General features: G+C 34.5%; 1 protein-coding gene across 1 annotated transcript in view; it reads left to right on the plus strand.

Moving 5' to 3' along the window:
• ttn.2 (titin, tandem duplicate 2) overlaps nucleotides 1–18864 on the plus strand; it is a 285809-nt gene that overhangs the window by 143974 nt on the left and 122971 nt on the right. The window contains exons 115-129 of the mRNA XM_049484655.1: nucleotides 138–277; nucleotides 913–1039; nucleotides 1435–1701; nucleotides 2523–2789; nucleotides 4094–4360; nucleotides 5122–5261; nucleotides 6411–6537; nucleotides 8179–8321; nucleotides 11274–11397; nucleotides 13019–13285; nucleotides 14237–14334; nucleotides 15124–15292; nucleotides 16205–16471; nucleotides 17017–17283; nucleotides 17458–17736. Of these exons, the coding sequence (XP_049340612.1) occupies nucleotides 138–277; nucleotides 913–1039; nucleotides 1435–1701; nucleotides 2523–2789; nucleotides 4094–4360; nucleotides 5122–5261; nucleotides 6411–6537; nucleotides 8179–8321; nucleotides 11274–11397; nucleotides 13019–13285; nucleotides 14237–14334; nucleotides 15124–15292; nucleotides 16205–16471; nucleotides 17017–17283; nucleotides 17458–17736 (2949 nt within the window). The remainder of the gene's footprint in view (nucleotides 1–137; nucleotides 278–912; nucleotides 1040–1434; nucleotides 1702–2522; nucleotides 2790–4093; nucleotides 4361–5121; nucleotides 5262–6410; nucleotides 6538–8178; nucleotides 8322–11273; nucleotides 11398–13018; nucleotides 13286–14236; nucleotides 14335–15123; nucleotides 15293–16204; nucleotides 16472–17016; nucleotides 17284–17457; nucleotides 17737–18864) is intronic.

Consider the following 18864-nt stretch of genomic DNA (forward strand, 5'->3'; position numbering starts at 1 on the left):
TGTTTTATATGAGGATTGTGAGGTAAATATATTTTATTAATGTTCTATATGAGGATTATGAGGTAAATACAGTATATTAATTTAATGTTATGTATGGATTGTGAGGTGATGCTGAGTGTGGTGTGTTTGTGCTGCAGCGCGGGATATTAAGGTGGTGCGGCCGATGTACGGAGTGGAGGTGTTTGATGGTGAAACTGCACGGTTTGAGGTGGAGCTGTCGGAGGATGATGTTCACGGACAGTGGAAACTAAAAGGAGAAGCTCTCTCTCAGTCCCCTGTAAGAACCTGCTATACTGTATATACTTATGTATATATATAAATAATACACGTCTAATAAACACACAAATAATGGTTATTCATTTGAAGGTCTTATGTTATAATTAGTATATAGCATTCAATACATAAATAAGAATTCATTCATATTATTTATTTACTTTTTGTTCATTTGGACAGTTTTTTTTACATTAAGAAGTTACATTGTACTTTAAGTAGATATAGACGAATGCACTTAAAATAAAATAACAAATAGATAAAATAACTAAAATATCCCAGTTAAATAGTTTATAGTTATCTGTTGGAAGGGCTGATGTAATCATTTTGTGTATATATATATATATATATAAAGTTAAATTGTAATTTGTGAGAGTGAACTTACATTACATAACTTACAAAACAGTAAAATGATAAGGGGTTATTATGCAGTTGATATGGGTAATGTAATAATATGATAATGTGATAGCGTGGGAATGTGATATGTAATGTGATAATGTGTTAAGGTGATAGTGTTTTGATGTGCTAATGTATTAATGTGGTAATATGATATTTGATAATGTAGTAATGTAATAATATGATAATGTGATGATGTGATGATGTAATAATGTGATAATGTGATAATATGTGTGTTGTGAGCAGGATGTTGAGATCATTGAGGACGGGGCGAAGCACACGTTAACTCTGTATAACTGCAGAGTTCCTCAGTCGGGCGAGGTCTCCTTCCAGGGCGCTAACGCTAAGTGTGCGGCTAATCTAAAGGTCAAAGGTAATGAAGCTCCGCTGCCACTATCTCTTTTATTTATCTCCTTCACCTCCTTTATCTTCTTTATTTCCATTATCTCTGTTATCTCTATTACCTACTTTACCTACATTATCTCCTTTATCTCTTTTATCTCCCATATCTCCATTATCTCCTTTATCACCGTTATTTTTTTGTTATCTCCTTTATCTCCATTATCTCCTTTATCTCCGTTATTTTTTGTTATCTCCTTTATCTCCATTATCTCCTTTATCTCCGTTATATTTTCGTTATCTCCTTTATCTCCGTTATTTTTTGTCATCTCCTTTATCTCCATTATCTCCTTTATCTCCGTTATTTTTTTGTTACCTCCGTTATCCTGGAGGTTTTGATGTGCTGCTGATTGATCTTCTCTCCCGCAGAGCTTCCTATCAGCTTCCTGACTCCGCTGAGTGACGTGCACGTGTACGAGAAGGACGAGGCGAGGTTCGAGTGTGAGATCTCACGAGAGCCGAAGAGCGTCCGCTGGCTGAAGGGATCTCAGGAGCTGACGAGCGACGAGAAGTTCCAGATCCTCTCCGAGGGGAAGAGACACACGCTGGTGGTGAAATCTGCAGCTTTCGACGACGAGGCCAAATACATGTTCGAGGCCGAGGACAAGAGAACTGCTGCTAAACTCGTCATTCAAGGTCCTTATTACAGATCTTCTGGTTTACACAACATAACAACATACACTTTATTTAGACTTTGAGACCAATGATAAAATTATATAAAGATCATGCCTTCATTTTATTTAATGCCGTACTGCACTGTGACCAAAAGCAAAAAGTAAAACATCTAATGAAACTAAAAACACAGGAGCTCCACTGACTGAATACAACCTAAACAGACGCCAACAGTCAGACGTTCATCGCTATCTCGGTAACACAGGCGCTGTGCCGAGCCGAGCGTACACCCCACTTATTACACACACATGAACACACAGCAGCACAAACCCAACTTTTACATCAACAATAAACAGAATAGTAAATAAAATAACATTGCTGTTCCCGTAAATGAGCTGCTGGAGCTCCTTCACAGCGTCAACCAGCAGCTCAGTTTCCTCTGCTGAGAAGAGTTTGTTGAACACGTCCAGGTAGCTGCACCGTTACAATAGCAATCCACCAAAGACAGAGCTCACCTGATCTACTCTTAAAGAGAATGATGAGCAAGAGACACTCTGATTGGTTTATATTATTTCAAATTACGCCCAAAATTAACCACAACATTGATTAATTAAGAAAATTAGTACATGACTTTTTGCACTTTCAAGCAGAGCATGGTGTACTTTTCCCATCATTACGATAGCAAAGACACACTGACACGCCTCCTAAATCAAGCTGCATGATGCTGAGCAGTTAACAGCTCACCTGTAGATCACTAAAATAAAGAACTTCATTTATTTTCTACTGTGTGAGCTGATGGATTGATGACAAATAAAAGATAACGTATACCTGTCATATTTCTACAGGAATTCGTCTGGAGTTCGTGAGAGCGATTAAGGACGTGACGGTGAAGGAGCGCGAGACTGCAGAGTTCAGTATCGAACTTTCTCACGAGAAAATACAAGTTACCTGGTACAAAAACGACGTCCGGCTGCACCCGAGCAAAGTGGTGCACATGTCCGAACAGGGCAAGATCCACACGCTGTCCTTCAAGGAGGTCTCCATCGACGACACGTCCCTCATCAAAGTGGAAGCTCTGGGGAAAACCGCCGAGGCCATGCTCACCGTCCTCGGTAAATATATATACTGTATATATATGAAGAGATCACTTCAGTTTCTGAATCAGTTTCTCTGATTTTGCTATTTATAGGTTTATGTTTGAGTAAAATGAACATTGTTGTTTTATTCTATAAACTACAGACAACATTTCTCCCAAATTACAAATAAAAATATTCTCATTTAGAGCATTTATTTACAGAAAATGAGAAATGACTGAAATAACAAAAAAGATGCAGAACTTTCAGACCTCAAATAATGCAAAGAAAACAAGTTCATATTTATAAAGTTTTAAGAGTTCAGAAATAATCAATATTTGGTGGAATAACCCTGGTTGGTTTTTAATCACAGTTTTTTTTTCATGCATCTTGGCATCATGTTCTCCTCCACCAGTCTTACACACTGCTTTTGGATAACTTTATGCTGCTTTACTCCTGGTGTAAAAATTCAAGCAGTTCAGTTTGGTGGTTTGATGGTTTGTGATCATCCATCTTCCTCTTGATTATATTCCAGAGGCTTTTAATTTGGTAAAATCAAAAAATATTTTTAAATGGCTTCTTATTTTTTTTCAATACAATTAAAACCTATTACATATTTACGTTAGTTTGATTTATTTGCTATATAAATTTTATAGTAGAATATTAGACTCTTACATACAATATAGAGTCTTCTTTTCTTTGCATTACAGACTAAAAAAAACAGCATTTTTACATTTTTTTCATCACTGGAGATGGAAATTCAGGTCTAAAAGGGTTAAAAAGTCTTTAAATTCTGAATTATAATTGAATTTTCCAGTAGCTGCAGATACCCTGCGTAATAAACACAATATATCATATTAACATAATAAAATATTATTGAGGATATCCATAATGTAATTATCATGTTATCAAAACAGGTCTAAAAAAGCTCCTTATTAACAGACAAATTTATTAACTAGTATCTTAATTCATTATTTACAACATGATTAAGCATTAAAATTTAGTAATGTTTAATAATAATAATAATAATAATAGTTAATATGTTAACTAGTGATAATTATTAATAAGATCAGACAATACTTATTCATTTAACTCTGTTTATTACTGTTGTAAATACTGCTAATTATTATAATTACCCTTATTGTGAAGTGTTTAGGTGTTAAAGGAGTTATAAAGGAGTGTTAAAGACTGTTTCACACCCTTCTCTGTGTGTAACACCTGTCTCACTCACCCCCCACCTGTCTCACCCCCACCCCCCGGCTTTTCAGGGTTAAAACAAAAAATAAAAGTTAAAAACACGCCACTGAACATCTGTTGATGTGTTGATGTGTTTCCCCCTGCAGAGGGTGAGGCGTACTTCACCACTAAGCTGCAGGACTACACGGCGGTGGAGAAGGACGAGGTGGTGCTGATGTGTGAACTGAGTAAATCCTCCGCTCAGGTGAAATGGTTTAAAGACGGTAAAGAAATCACCCCGTCCAAAAACGTCCTGATCAAAGCCGACGGGAAGAAGAGGATCCTGACGGTGAAGAGAGCAGATAAAAGTAATATAGGAGAATACACCTGCGACTGCGGCTCCGACAAAACCACCGCCAAACTCAACATCGAGGGTATATAGCTTTACATCTTTATATATTTATTTATTTATTATATACGCTCAACATCAAAAATAAATCACAGGAACGATACACAGTCCACACACTGTTGCTATGTATATATATATATATATAGACTGTATATCATCACTGTCCAATAAAAGACAAGTATCTCCATTTTTGTAAATTTTTAGTTACTTACTACATAATTTCCTTACACTGTATCAAAATTTCTTGATGAATTGACCAATAAAATTTCTCAAAATTTAACTGAATTAAATTTTACGTTTTTACATTTACTTCTGTTGAAAGTGTAAAGTTGTTTTTTATTGGACAGCAATGATGTATATTTATTTATGCCGTTAACATTTTTTTAATTCTTAGTGATTTATTTTGCAGCTACTTCAGCTTTTTTTTAGTCTTTTTTGATTTTTTTATTGGTGTTTATGTTTCATTATTCTAATTATTTATCTCTTGACTACTTAAAATTTTATCTTATCCTTTTATTTAGATTTATTTTTATTCTTCGTATTTTGGTTTTAATATTTTGTTTTTATACTTACTGTACATATATACACATTTTACCATTAATTTCTTCTTCGTTTCGTTCATGAAGTTCCTTTTTAGTTTTAGTTTAATCTGATTAAATAGTTGATTTTAGTTTTTAATTTTATTTTTTTTTGTCCATTTAAGCTGTAAATGCTAAATAAAGGAGAGTAACAGTGTAACCCGAGTAAATATATATATATATGCTTGGTGTGGTCTGTTCTGTGCAGAGCGTGATATTAAGGTGGTGCGGCCGCTGTACAGTGTGGAGGTGACGGAGACGGAGACGGCTCGATTTGAGACGGAGATCTCAGAGGAGGACGTTCACGGACACTGGAAACTGAAGGGAGACGCTCTGCACCAGTCTCCTGTAATTTATTCAATCTATACCCTCAGAATACACTTTATAGAACTTATAATAAAACATATACAACTTATAAATAACATATAATACAATATTGATGAAGAAAAAATCTATGTAGCATAACATTATGACTTTTACACCCATAACCCATCATATATCATCTGCACTGATCATACGGGACACTTTATATCACTATATTTAGAGGGTTCATCATAGACAACTCAATATATATATATACATATACATATACATATATGCATATATAAATGGACACTCAACACTCAAGGTGACAGTAAATTATTATCTTTTTGATGTAACTCTACACACAACTCTAACTCTAATCTTAACATTTCAATTCTAGGCTTAAGTTTAGATTTTTTTGGTCATGGTTAGGTTTTAGGGTTGATTAATGGTTTATGTTTAAGATTAGATTTAAAGTTCGGGTTTTAATGTTTGGATTATTTGGGATAAGTTTAGATTTAGGGTTTTAAGTTTGGGTTAAGGTTAAGATTAAGGGTTAGATTATGGTTTAGGTTAAAGTTTTAAGGTTTGGGTTAATGGTTTAATGTTCAGGTTTAGGTTTTAGGTGTAAGTTAAGTTTAGGGTTATATTTAAGGTTTAGTTTAAGGTTTAGATTTAAGGGTTAGGTTTAGGTATAAGGTTTAGGTTACGTTTAGGGTTATTTTTAAGGTTTAGGATTAAGGTTTAAGTTTAGGTTTAGGTTAAAGGTTTGGGTTAGGGTTAAGATTAAGGGTTAGGTTAAGGTTTGGGTTAGGTTATGGTTTAGGTTAAAGTTATAAGGTTTAGGTTAAGTTTAGGGTTATTTTTAAGGTTTAGGATTAAGGTTTAAGTTTAGGTTTAGGTTAAAGGTTTGGGTTAGGGTTAAGATTAAGGGTTAGGTTAAGGTTTGGGTTAACGTTATAAGGTTTGGGTTAAGTTTAGGGTTATTTTTAAGGTTTAGGATTAAGGTTTAAGTTTAGGTTTAGGTTAAAGGTTTGGGTTAGGGTTAAGATTAAGGGTTAGGTTAAGGTTTGGGTTAACGCTATAAGGTTTGGGTTAAGTTTAGGGTTAGTTTTAAGGTTTAGGATTAAGGTTTAGGATTAGAGTTTAGGTTTAGGGTTATAGCAACACTTTACATTGTTTTTATTTCATTAGGACTGTGAGATTAAGGAAGAAGGAACCAGGCACATGCTGATCCTCTATAATGTGAAGATGGACATGGCGGGCGGAGTGGACTTCAGCGCCGCTAACGCTAAATCCAGCGCTCAGCTCAGAGTTAAAGGTGAGAATGATTTAAAACGCATGCGCTGCAAATAAGATTAAAGACTCACTGTCCTGCAGCTTTTAGTGTTTTCCCTGCTTCCTACCGCACAAAAACCTCTAAAATCTGTAAAAAAAAAAATAAATATATATATATATATATATATATATATATATATATATATATAGAAACAATTGCAAAAAAACGATATGATTGTGATTTTCTGCCACTTATATAATGATAATACAATAAGATATATTTATTTTCATTTTATATTTAGTTTATTTGGGACTATATATGTATTATATTTTGTCCCAGAAACAATTTTCTTGTAATTTTAAGGCCAGTTTATGGCACTTACATAATTTTTGTGACAGAAAACCACAATGGGCAATGGCAGATTTATAACTGAAATTTATCTGCAGATAAACCCGTGAGTGTAACTCATTACCACACTATAAAACATCCTGCCAAATATCAGATCAGACTGAGAGGGTGATAAAATGTTTTATTAAGGAACAGCGTATAATATTTCATAGCACTCATATACTGATATTTAAATTGCATAATGCTTGAAATACACCTTTCAAAGAGCAAAAACCTTTTAATGATTCAGAATATGTAGAAATATATTGTATAATAAGTCGATTCTCTTACTCTGTACTTAGAAATAGCAATAAAACATAATTTTTTCTGAGTTACAGTGTTGTAACATAGTGTAGAATATCTGCGATAATGGCGTATAATATTTAATAACTCATAATAAAAAATAAAATAGCTTTATTTAATTATTTAGAATATTTAGAAATATATATATATATGTAGTGAATAAGTGAATAGTTCAGACATGAAGTTCTCTAACTCTGTACTTAGAAATAGCAATAAAACATAAATTCTGTTGAGTCATTACAGTGTTATAACAGTGATATAACAGTGTTATAACATGGTGTAGAATATCTGCAGTAAATAAAGAGATAAACCCGTGAGTGTAACTCATTACCACACTATAAAACCTCCTGCCAAATATCAGAGCAGGCTGAGAGGGTGGTAAAATGTTTTATTAAGGAAAGGATTAACTTAACGGTGTATAAAATTCTCGGCGCGTAAACCTGGTAAGAGCCGCTGGGTTGTGATTGGCCGGTGTGGGTTCAGTTGTAGGAGATCAGGAGATGGTTGGAGGTGAGGAGTTTGGGGGGGGGTGTGATCTGTGTAATTCGCACCCCGGGATTCTTCTCCTTTTCCTGGAAAATTCCGGCGCTGCTGACGGACAGGGGCAGGTGAGACCCGGGGGGGTGGTTGCTGGGTCCAGAGGGGTTCGAGGGGGGTCAGGCCGGCAGCCAATCGGGCGGCTTGGCTATTTTAGAAGCCGCATGCCATATGTAGAGCCGACTCGAGGTGATTGGCAGGGGTCCGGGGGGTCCGTGCCCCCCCATCTCACGCAAACCCAATATGCAAATGAGGTAGGCCCCCGAACGAGCGGCGAGTCCTCCCGTCCTCCTGACGCTGCACTTGGTCCCGGAGGCGTCGGGGGTCCGGAGCAGTCTCAGTCTCAGGCCTGCGGTCGGCGGCACGGCGCCATGTGGATTTGCAGTTAAAGGATTACAGTGTGTCTCAGTTTGAGACGTGGAGCTGACTCAACCATGTCTTCTCCTCAATCCAAAGCGCGAGTGATCGGCCTCCTGCGGCCGCTGAAGGATGCTACCGTCACGGCCGGCGAGACCGCCACCTTCGACTGCGAGCTGTCGTACGAGGGCATCGCTGTGGACTGGTTCCTCGGGGGTACAAAGCTGGAACCAAGCGACAGAGTGAGTGAAAATGTCTTAAAAATGCAAAATAATGCAAAATATCTTTTAAAAAATCTGTGAAATCATGAAAATAAGCATAAATATTGAGTTTCCAATCATCTGCTGTTGTTTGCATGTGTGTATTTTGCTTAGTAAGCCTTAAAAAGTTTTGAGAAATTTGTTTAAAAAGTCTTAAAACTAATCAAATACCATTATTATTATAATTATTATTATTATTGTAACTAATAATCATTTGCAATGTTTGTTGTTTGTGTTTTAAGACATTAGAGACACTTGAGACACACATTAAGTCCTATTCACCTGTTTTTGTTTTGAAGCTTGATTCAAGGCCTCAATCAATAACAGATCAATAACACTTAATAAATAATCATTAAAAGTTTGATTAAACTAATAGATTAACAGACTAATAAACTAATCACACGTTCAATATTTCAATATATTCAGTGATTTATAGCATTATATAACAGTGTAACTCTAACCCCAGTTTTTCAGTGTTTTCCGCAGTTCAGTCTGGTGATAAAAACTAAGTCTGGTACTAAAATCAGTACTAAAATCACTTCTAAGCTGAAATTTCCTGCACGGTTCCTCCTCGCGCGTCTTGGTTCCACCTGCATGCTTTCTGCATATAAGGACTTCTGGGGATCAGGCTACAGCTGAGCATTTGATCTGGGTTTTGCGATAACTCTCCGTGCCGTTCTGCTCTGCAAGCGGTTCTTCTGGTTATTTTTAACCGTTTCGGACGCCATGCTGGTGGCAGGTGGCAGCAGGTCTATTTAAAAGCCAGAGTTTTAAGTGGAAATCCAGTTTGTAAATATAAAAATACGGATATTTAGAGACTAGTGTTGCTGTGTGTGTGTTTCCTGTACCAGTGGAAATACTGTAGTTTCTGTAATCAATTTAATATATAAGAGAATAATCATAGAGTATTGTTTAATTGAGATAATTCAATTATAATTCCAGTAATTCCAATAATCATATATATGAATTATTTTGTGGGGAAAATCAGATATTATATGATATTCAGATACTTAGATATATATTCTATTTGCATAAAAATACTATAGAAATTGGTAGAAAGGGTTATTATTGGTAGAACTGCTTTCAGACGCCATGTTGGTTTGTGTACATATATATATATAAATATATTGCTGTGTGTACTTTCTATACAAGTGAAAATACTGTAGTTTCTGTAATTTAATACTTTACAGAATATCATAGTATTCATAGTATTGTATAATTGAGCTAATCCAATTATAATTGCAGTAATTCCAATTTTATATGAACTATTTTGGGGGAAAATCAGATATTATGTTATGTGATTCAGATGATAGATGTTCCATAATTCTATCTTTGTATTTTTATTGATATTTGTTTTGTATGACTTTTTATACATAAAAATACTTAAAAATACTTAAAATGCTAAAATAATAAATAAATAACTGAAAAAGATAAAGAAAAAGAGGGGAATGGCTGACTTTTTAAATAGTTTTGCTGCTGTTGTTATGGGAGGAGATCTATTTAGGGGTTTAAAGCCAGTATTTGAAGTGGAAATTGGTGAGAGTTGAGAAATAAGAATAAGAATATATAGCTGATATATAGTTATATAATTCTCACTTAAAGGGATTAATAGATTAATTTGATGATTCAGTCATGTAGTTTAGATAAAATACGATTTTTTACAATGTTTTGTTATGGGTAATGTGATAGCAGAAGTGGTTTGAGGCTATTTCATCAATTTAAGTGCTAATTGTGAATTAAATTATTGTGTTAGATCATTTCTAAGTGCTTGTTTCAGGTTATAATTTTATGTAAAACGGAAATATTAGTGAATAGCTGATTAAAATGACTTCAGCAGTTAAAAGCATTGCATAACATTATTTATGTGTATTTAAGTGTTTAGCTTTTTTATATTAGTGTAATAACAAGCTAAAAAGTAGTGGTTTAGTTGGCTTTCTTATGATTTATTGATTATTTACTTGTAATTTAGTATCAGACTGAATAGAAAAACTAGTTTTTAATGTAGTTATTTTGCAAATGTTTTGATAATGTTTAAAAACCTCTCAAACTCTTTCAGAACAGCTTCCCAGTCAGGGGTTAGGACCTAGTAAATCTAGTAAAATTAGTAAACCAAGTAAAATGAGTAAATTTAAGAAATCTGAACCTTAATTTCAGTAGGTAAGCTAAGCACAGTTATTGGCTTTTAGTTATAAGTACAACTGATATATAACTATATAATAGGCCCTAAGACTGAGCCTTGAGGCACGCCCAATCTGTTATAAGGTAATCAGGGTACGTATGGTCATGAAAAACCTGAAAAAGTCATGTAATTTTATTTAAAATAGTAATTTCCAGGCCTGGATAAGATTTGGAAAAATAAAAATATGCAGAAAGTTTTGGATAAGTCCTGGAAATTTGCTCTACAAATATTTGTGTTTCAATTAATTCAGTAATTTAGCCCCAAAAAAAAGAGCTCTCAGGATCTGACACACATTTTATTATTAAATATTGTGTGTCAGATTCATTTTAGACCTTTTATAATCAGTTTTAATCATAGTTTTAGTAGATTTTGGTTTTATTGTCCACTGAAAATCCATCTTGAAGGCCAGAAAAAGCCATTTATTTATTGGTTAATTGTTTAAAAAGTGTATGAACTCTGGTTAATACAGCAGTTTCTATTAATAATAAATATAATTATTTATTTTAGGGTTTAAGAGGATTTTAGAAGGTTAAAGGGGGTTAAATAAGATAATCTCTAAACGTGTACTGGTGAGTTCAGTGGTGAATACTCTGGTGATTCACACTCTCAGTGTAACGGGTGGAGAGGTGTGAACCCGACTCTCAGATCCTCAGCTGCTGGCGTCTGTTGACCCGGGCAGGAAATAGCCGGTGGGCGTGGCGAGGGTTAACGTACGCGTGTGTGTGTGTGTGTGTGTGTGTGTGTGATGGGGACAGGTGGTGACCCGGGCGGAGGGCAGGACTCACACTCTGACCCTCAGAGACGTGAAGATGACCGAGGCCGGAGACGTTAAACTCACTGCTAAAGATTTCCAAACTCAGGCCAAACTCATCGTTAAAGGTTAGAGATCACACTGCTCACCATCATACACTCTATACCCAGCAATAAAACACTTTTACTACAACCTAACCACACAAAAACAGCATGCAGCTCTGAAAAAAAAAATAAGAGACCACAAAAATTAAAAATGATGAGTTTCTTTGATTTTACCAAATTGAAAACCTCTGGAATATAATCAAGAGGAAGATGGATGATCACAAACCATCAAACCACCAAACTGAACTGCTTGAATTTTTGCACCAGGAGTAAAGCAGCATAAAGTTATCCAAAAGCAGTGTGTAAGACTGGTGGAGGAGAACATGATGCCAAGATGCATTAAAAACCAACCAGGATTATTCCACCAAATATTGATTATTTCTGAACTCTTAAAACTTTATGAATATGAAAGCTCTGCATCTTTTTTTGTTATTTTAACCATTTCTCATTTTCTGCAAATAATATTTATGCTCTAAATGACGATATATATATTTTTATCATTTTTATTTGAAATTTGGGAGAAATGTTGTCTGTAGTTTATAGAATAAAACAAATATGTTCATTTTACTCAAACATAAACCTATAAATAAATAGCGAAATCAAATAAACTGATTCAGAAACTTGAGTGGTCTCTTTAATTTTTCCGGAGCTGTATGTAAAAGAAATAAAATAATATATACTTATTTAATTCTAGAGTTCTTAATCATGTTAATCTGAGCTAAAGGCTAAAGCTGCTGTTTCCGTGTGGGAGGTAGTTCATTTTTTTCCTTAAAGGCTGTGGCAGTTTCCTGCTAAATTTTATAGACTGGATTTTGTGCCATTTCTGGTTATTGGTTATCATACCAACAGAATCAGAAATATACACTAATATTTACAGAAAAAGAAGAACATAAATAAAGCAGTAAACATGTGAATGCAAGTATATTTTATTTTATAACACCCCCAGATTTTTTCATATATGTTTTCTTTTCAATAATCTAAAATGGTACAAAATGTAAAAAAATGACTAAATGGACAGAAGTTAGCAATAAAATGGCACAGCTTTTTTAGAAGGCCATTATTTAAAACTTAAATCAGATTTTTAGGTAATAGTTCATTGGTTAAAAGCTTATTTGGTCAGTAGCAATGGAAATAAACTGAGCTTTGGAAAAGTCTTTATAAAGAACAGATGATCTTACTGCACTTTTTACAGCATTTCCACACTTTCATCATCATAATAACTAGAAAAAGACACAGATAAAACACAGAGAACTCTGTTAAAACTCTATTAAAAGTAGAAGTTATTTTAGTCTTTGGAGAAATTACAGATACAGAAGTCAGAGAGGGGTGAGAACTGTTTCTACACCTTCAAATAAATAAAGACTCTTAGAAACGGGATAAAAAAACTGCTACAGGAAGACGTCTGGCTGACCCACATGGAAACAGCAGCTTTAGCCTTTAGCTCTTTAGATTAACATGAATAAGAACTGAGACTCAGTTTCAGCAGAGAAGAGAAGAATTAGAATTAGAATCAGGTGCTAATCAGCAATAAAGAGTGTTTTAAAACTTTATACGTGGAATATTTACAGGTTTTATTAAGATAAGAAGAAATAATAGTACTAAATAAAATGAAATAATTAATAATCTGAATATTCTGGGTTCTCAGAGCCTCCAGTGGAGTTCACTAAGCCTCTGGAGGATCAGACGGTGGAGGAGGAAGCTACAGCAGTTCTGGAGTGCGAGGTTTCTAAAGAGAGCGCAGAGGTTCGGTGGTTCAGAGACGGACAGGAGATCCGTAAGACTAAGAAGTACGACATGGTGTCTGAGGGCTGCAAGAGGAAGCTGATCATCAGCGACTGCAGTCTGGACGATTCCAAGATGTACACCTGCGACGCCAAAGAGTTCAAAACCTCCGCCTTCCTCAACGTCGAGCGTGAGTTCACTATTACACTTTTACACTTACAGAATTCACCATCCCAATAACTACTGCTGTTCTGTTCCTGCAGGTATAATCAGCGATAAACTAAAAAAACAAGCGGCTTTCTGTTTTTATGCTCCAAAAATATGAAACACATTATCCATAAATATTCATAAAAGCAACCTCTGTTACTGAAAACATATATTTTTACATTCGCTTTTAATTAGACCTCATTCTTATTTTTTTCTAGCTTTAAATTAAATCCCTCTAATTTTAATTTTATTATTATTATTATTATTATTGTTATTATTACATTCATGTTGTGTAGTAACAATATATAAGAGCAAAATGAGAACTATGAACTTAAAAAAATATATATATATATTAATTGTATAGATTGTAATTTGAATCTGTGAAACATATAGAAAATATATGTTTTAGGCAACTTTTTGCCAAATGCTATGTGAACAAACGAAAATAAACATAAACATATATACAGTAAAAAATAGTAACAAAAACGTCCTTTTTTAGAGAAAAATAAGTATGATAAAAACTATAAATAATCTTAGACTTTTGTAGATGATTAAAAACATAAATAAATAATATATATATATATATATATATATATGTATGTAATTATTAAAGTTTATGTATTTACAAATAAAGTAAATGCATTATTATGCTTTAATATTATAACTAAACTACATACAGTAAGTAGGTCTTAACCTTTGCTTTCCGTAACAAATAAAACCTGATTAAAATGAAACCCCTATTTTTAGAGAAAAATCTCTTTCCTATATAAAAAAAATACACGTATTATCGACTTCAGCTAAAAATAATTGAGAAAATAACTGTGTATCGTACAGTAGATTGATAATGTGATGGTTGTGACAGGTGTAAATGTGACAGGTTCTTATAAATGAGGTAAAATGTGTTTATTAATGAACATTTTTCTTTATTTTTCAGCTCCACATGTGGAGTTCACTAAGCCGCTGCATGATGTGGAAGTTATGGAGAAAGAAACTGCCAAGTTCGAGTGTGAAGTTTCCAGAGAAAGTGCCAAGGTATTTTTATTTCCTCATTTTTATTATTTTTATCATTCTTTATGATTATGCTCGGACTGCAACTGACGATTATTTTGATAATCGATTAATCAGTCAATTATTTATCCTTTTTTCTCAATTAATTGATTTTTATTTGAATAAAAGCTTCATTTTTTTCTAGAAAATGTAAAAATGAAAAAAATATATACTGTATTTAAACTGAATAACTATAAAACTTACTGTTATCACAATACAAATTTAGTTTTATTGTTAGTTTTATAGATTTTGTAATAAAATGTGTGACATTGTTGTGTATTTATGTGTATAATAAGATTTAGCACAGCACTAATTACAAACATATTATTATATATGTATAATAAAACATTGGGAAACAACTTATTTATGATTATACTTGAACTGCAACTGATTATTATTTTGATAATTGATTAATCAGTCGATTATTTATCCTTTTTTTCTCAATTAATTGATTTTTATGCGGATAAAAGCCTAAAGTTTTCTACAAAATATAAAAATGAATACAAATTAGACTGTATTTAAAACTGAATAACTATAAAACTCACTGTTATGAAGATATGAATTTTCTTTTTTTGTTAGTTTTTATTGTTTTTGTTATAAATTTTTTGCCATTGTTGTGTATTTATGTGTATAATAAGATTTAGCACAGCACTAATTACAAATATATTATAATATATAGCATAAACATTGTGAAATCAGTGAGTTTATGTACTCCAGAGTGTTATGATGAACTGAAATGAACTGAAAGGCTTCCTGTCTGGTGTGTATAAACAGGTCCGCTGGTTCAAGGATGGAAACGAAATCAGAAAAGGCAAAAAATACGAGATCATTTCTAAAGGAGTTCAGCGTATTCTCATCATCAGTAAATCCGTGTTTGATGATGAGGCTGAATACGAATGTGACGCAAAAACCTCCAAGACCTCCGGCATGCTGACCGTCGTCGGTGAGTTTCTGTTCATCTTCATCTTCAGTGTTCAATACCAGAATGTAGCATGCACCCAAATTAGTGCCCATTCCATCAGTAGAGATACTATATTACACATAAAACTTGCAAATGTCGTATTAGCTTTTTATCAAACCTGCTTGTCTTATGAGAATTCCATTAGCTTAGCTAGCTAACTAACAAGTTAGAGCACAGTTCACCACTAGAGAACATTTAAATAGTACACTCTAAAAAACAGAGGTACTTTATGAGTACTTTTTTGTACTCAAAGGTACACTCTTCATAATTGTACCCTCAAAGGTATAATATTGGTCTTTACAGGGTAATTACAGCAATAAGTACAGATTTATACCATTTTACCAGGCAAAAATGTACATTCAGAATTCTGTATCACTGTACTGATAAAAAAAAAACTATTTTTAATCGCACATGTTTTATTTAAAAGCCAGATCATGAAGTTCTTGACTCATATTTAGTTGATGAATCTTTATAATCTTTACTGGCACAAAAAACATGGGTACAAAAAAGGACTTTCACTGAAAGGTACTCCCAGCGACAGCTTTATACTCTTTTAAGTACAAATCTGTACTTATTTTTCTTAGTGTGTATGTCTGTCATATGTTTATTTATATATATATATATTTGCCGTAGCTAACCATACAATGCTTAGCACACGCCCCTAAATATAGAATCATGATATGTAAGATCATCTTTGCTAAAACCTGAAATTTGATCTGTGTTTAGGTTTTAGGTTTAGATTTTTAACTGATGGAAAGGGCACTATTTTGTTAACTATTTATCTGAGCTAATCATCTAACTTACAATTGATTCAAGCCAACCAATCAAAGCTTTGCATTCAGAACTGTATATAATTTATTCACTCTTATTCACTCGTTATTTCTCGTATTACAGAGGAGGAGGCCAGATTCACCAAGAACCTCTCCAACGTGGAGGGAACTGAAACCGACAGCGTTAAGCTGATCTGCGAGGTCTCCAAACCCAGTGCAGAGGTCACATGGTACAAAGGAGAGCAGGAACTTCCTGAAGCAGGACGATACGAACACATCGCAGACGGCAGGAAGAGAGTCCTGATCATCCAGGACCTTCGTATGGACGATGCTGGAGAATACCACTGCAAACTGCCCAAATCAGAGACCACAGGAACTCTGAGAATTAACGGTAAATAATAACAATAATAAATGAATAAAAAATACTAATTTTAATTCAGCATTTAATGTAGAGGAATACAGTATATATGTCATGGCTGGACAGGACTCAGACACGCGCTGATGCAGATAAAACCTGACTTTTTTATTAAATGAGTCTCTTTTATAAGCCAAGAGGTCTAGTACTCAGGTGACCTGCTTCCTGGTAGAGGCATGTGATGTGTCATGTGATCGTAAGTGAGTGTAGTTTCAGTGTGAGGTGCATCCTGGGCAATGGAGTCCAGAGGCTGCAGATCACAGGTAGAGCTGAGTGTGAAAGAGAGAGGCAATATATGTAAATAGATAGATAGATAGATAGATAGATAGATAGATAGATAGATAGATAGATAGATAGATAGATAGATAGATAGATAGATAGATAGATAGATAGATAGATAGATAGATAGCGGGAGAAATAGATATTTATAATTAATTATTTAAGCAGTTTATCTTTATTTCTTTCTGTTTTAAAGGAAAACACTGGATTCTAAACCCGTTATTTTCCTCTTTTCTCTCCAGAACTGGCGGCTGAGTTCATCTCCAGACCTCAGAACCAGGAGGTGGTTGAGGGGGAGAAGGTGCAGTTCGTTTGCTCCGTATCTAAAGACACGTATGAGGTCAGGTGGTTCAGAGGAGATAAAGAACTCCAGAACGACGACAAATACGAAATAATCTCAGACGGAAAGAGACGAGTTCTCGTGGTGAAGAACTGCGAGCGCAGCGACGAGGGGTCTTTCGTCGCCGTCATCGGAACCACACGAGCTAGCGCCGAGCTAACCGTGATCGGTACGTATCCCGCAAGGGGCTGGGTAAAATAGATATATTCACAAATTCATGAATAAATTCAAGAAAAAATGAATATTTTCTGTATTCCATGCTTACATTAATCCACATTTTTCACATTAGTACAACTTTATTATATAAAACTCTGTACTAATCATCGTTTCTAATTCTCTGCAGAGAAACTGAGGATCATCACTCCTCTGAAGGACACGAAGGCGAGTGAAGGGCAGGAGATCGTCCTGAACTGCGAGGTGAACACAGAGGAGGCTAAAGCTAAGTGGCTGAAGAACGACGAGACCATGTTCGAGAGCAGCAAGTTCATCATGGTCCAGAAATACAACGTCTTCTCCCTGAGGATCAAAGGCGCCGAGAAATCAGACGAAGCTAACTACGCTATCACTCTGACCAATCAGCGCGGAGAATACGCCAAGAGCTCTGCTAACATTACTGTACAAGGTATAATTATCATAAAGTGTTTTCAAAAATGAAGAAATATAAGTAAATGTATAAATAACTATTTTTGTTAATTTTTTTTTCTTCCTTTTTTTAATGTTCAAAGTTGACCAAAGGGGGTTGATGTATAAGATTAATCTATGGTTAATCACAGGACTGGTTCTAGGAGGTGGCTGAGCGGGGGGGGGGTCTCCCTCAAATTTTATTTTTGGCCCCCAAAGTGCAATTTGAGCAACAGCTTTTTTAGTATTATTTCTGAGAAAACTCTGAATTAATCATAAAAACGCATTTTGCTCGCAAGGTAAAGATACTTACTAGCTTATTTCTGATTGGCTCCAGTTTAAACTGACTTTCATAAGGTAACATTGAGCAAGCTAGTAATTTATTAGTAGCAGCTAATCTCCCTTAACACAGACTTAACTTGATACCACTCTGCATGTGTTTTATACATACCTGTCAAGTCTCCCGTTTTGGCCGGGAAACTACCGTATTTTACTCCTCTTTCCCGCCGTCCTCCCGTATTAGTATTTTCCCGTAAATTTCCCGTATTATACTAAAAATATATATATATATATAGGCCACAGGCGACAATGCACTGACCGCTGTGTGTCTCTTAACCAATCGTGGTGCCGGTTAGTTAGTTAGTTAGTTAGTGTGGGGGAACCCCCGCCCCTCCCCTCGCTGTGAGTTCAGGCAGCTAGTCGGAGCAGCTGTCATTAAAAATAATCTGGATATACGGAGATTTTTCTAAAAGAAAGGTAACTAACCATGTAAACTGTGATGAGATTGTTTCTGATAGCTGGTTAAAAAGACTCTTCTCTGAATCAAAACATAAATTAAACCCACTGTGTGTTTAATAAAATACAGCTTGTGACTCAATTAGCTTAACACTTTAGAATTAGCTAGATAGATATTCAGGGTTTGAGAAAAATCTACATATATATATATATAATGCCTGCCCTGATGTGCCTGATCAGCCAATAACTATCATTTCCAAACTCTATTAGTTCAGGGCTAGTTTTAGGGTTGGTTAGAATTTGTTTAAATCTCAAGTATTGTGGTGTAATGTATTATAATGTAATGTAATGTAATATTTAGAAGGGGTAGAAGAGATGGTTGAGCTGGAGAGAG

This window comes from Astyanax mexicanus, chromosome 11 (assembly GCF_023375975.1).
Source record: "Astyanax mexicanus isolate ESR-SI-001 chromosome 11, AstMex3_surface, whole genome shotgun sequence".
Taxonomy (NCBI): Eukaryota; Metazoa; Chordata; class Actinopteri; order Characiformes; family Acestrorhamphidae; genus Astyanax; species Astyanax mexicanus.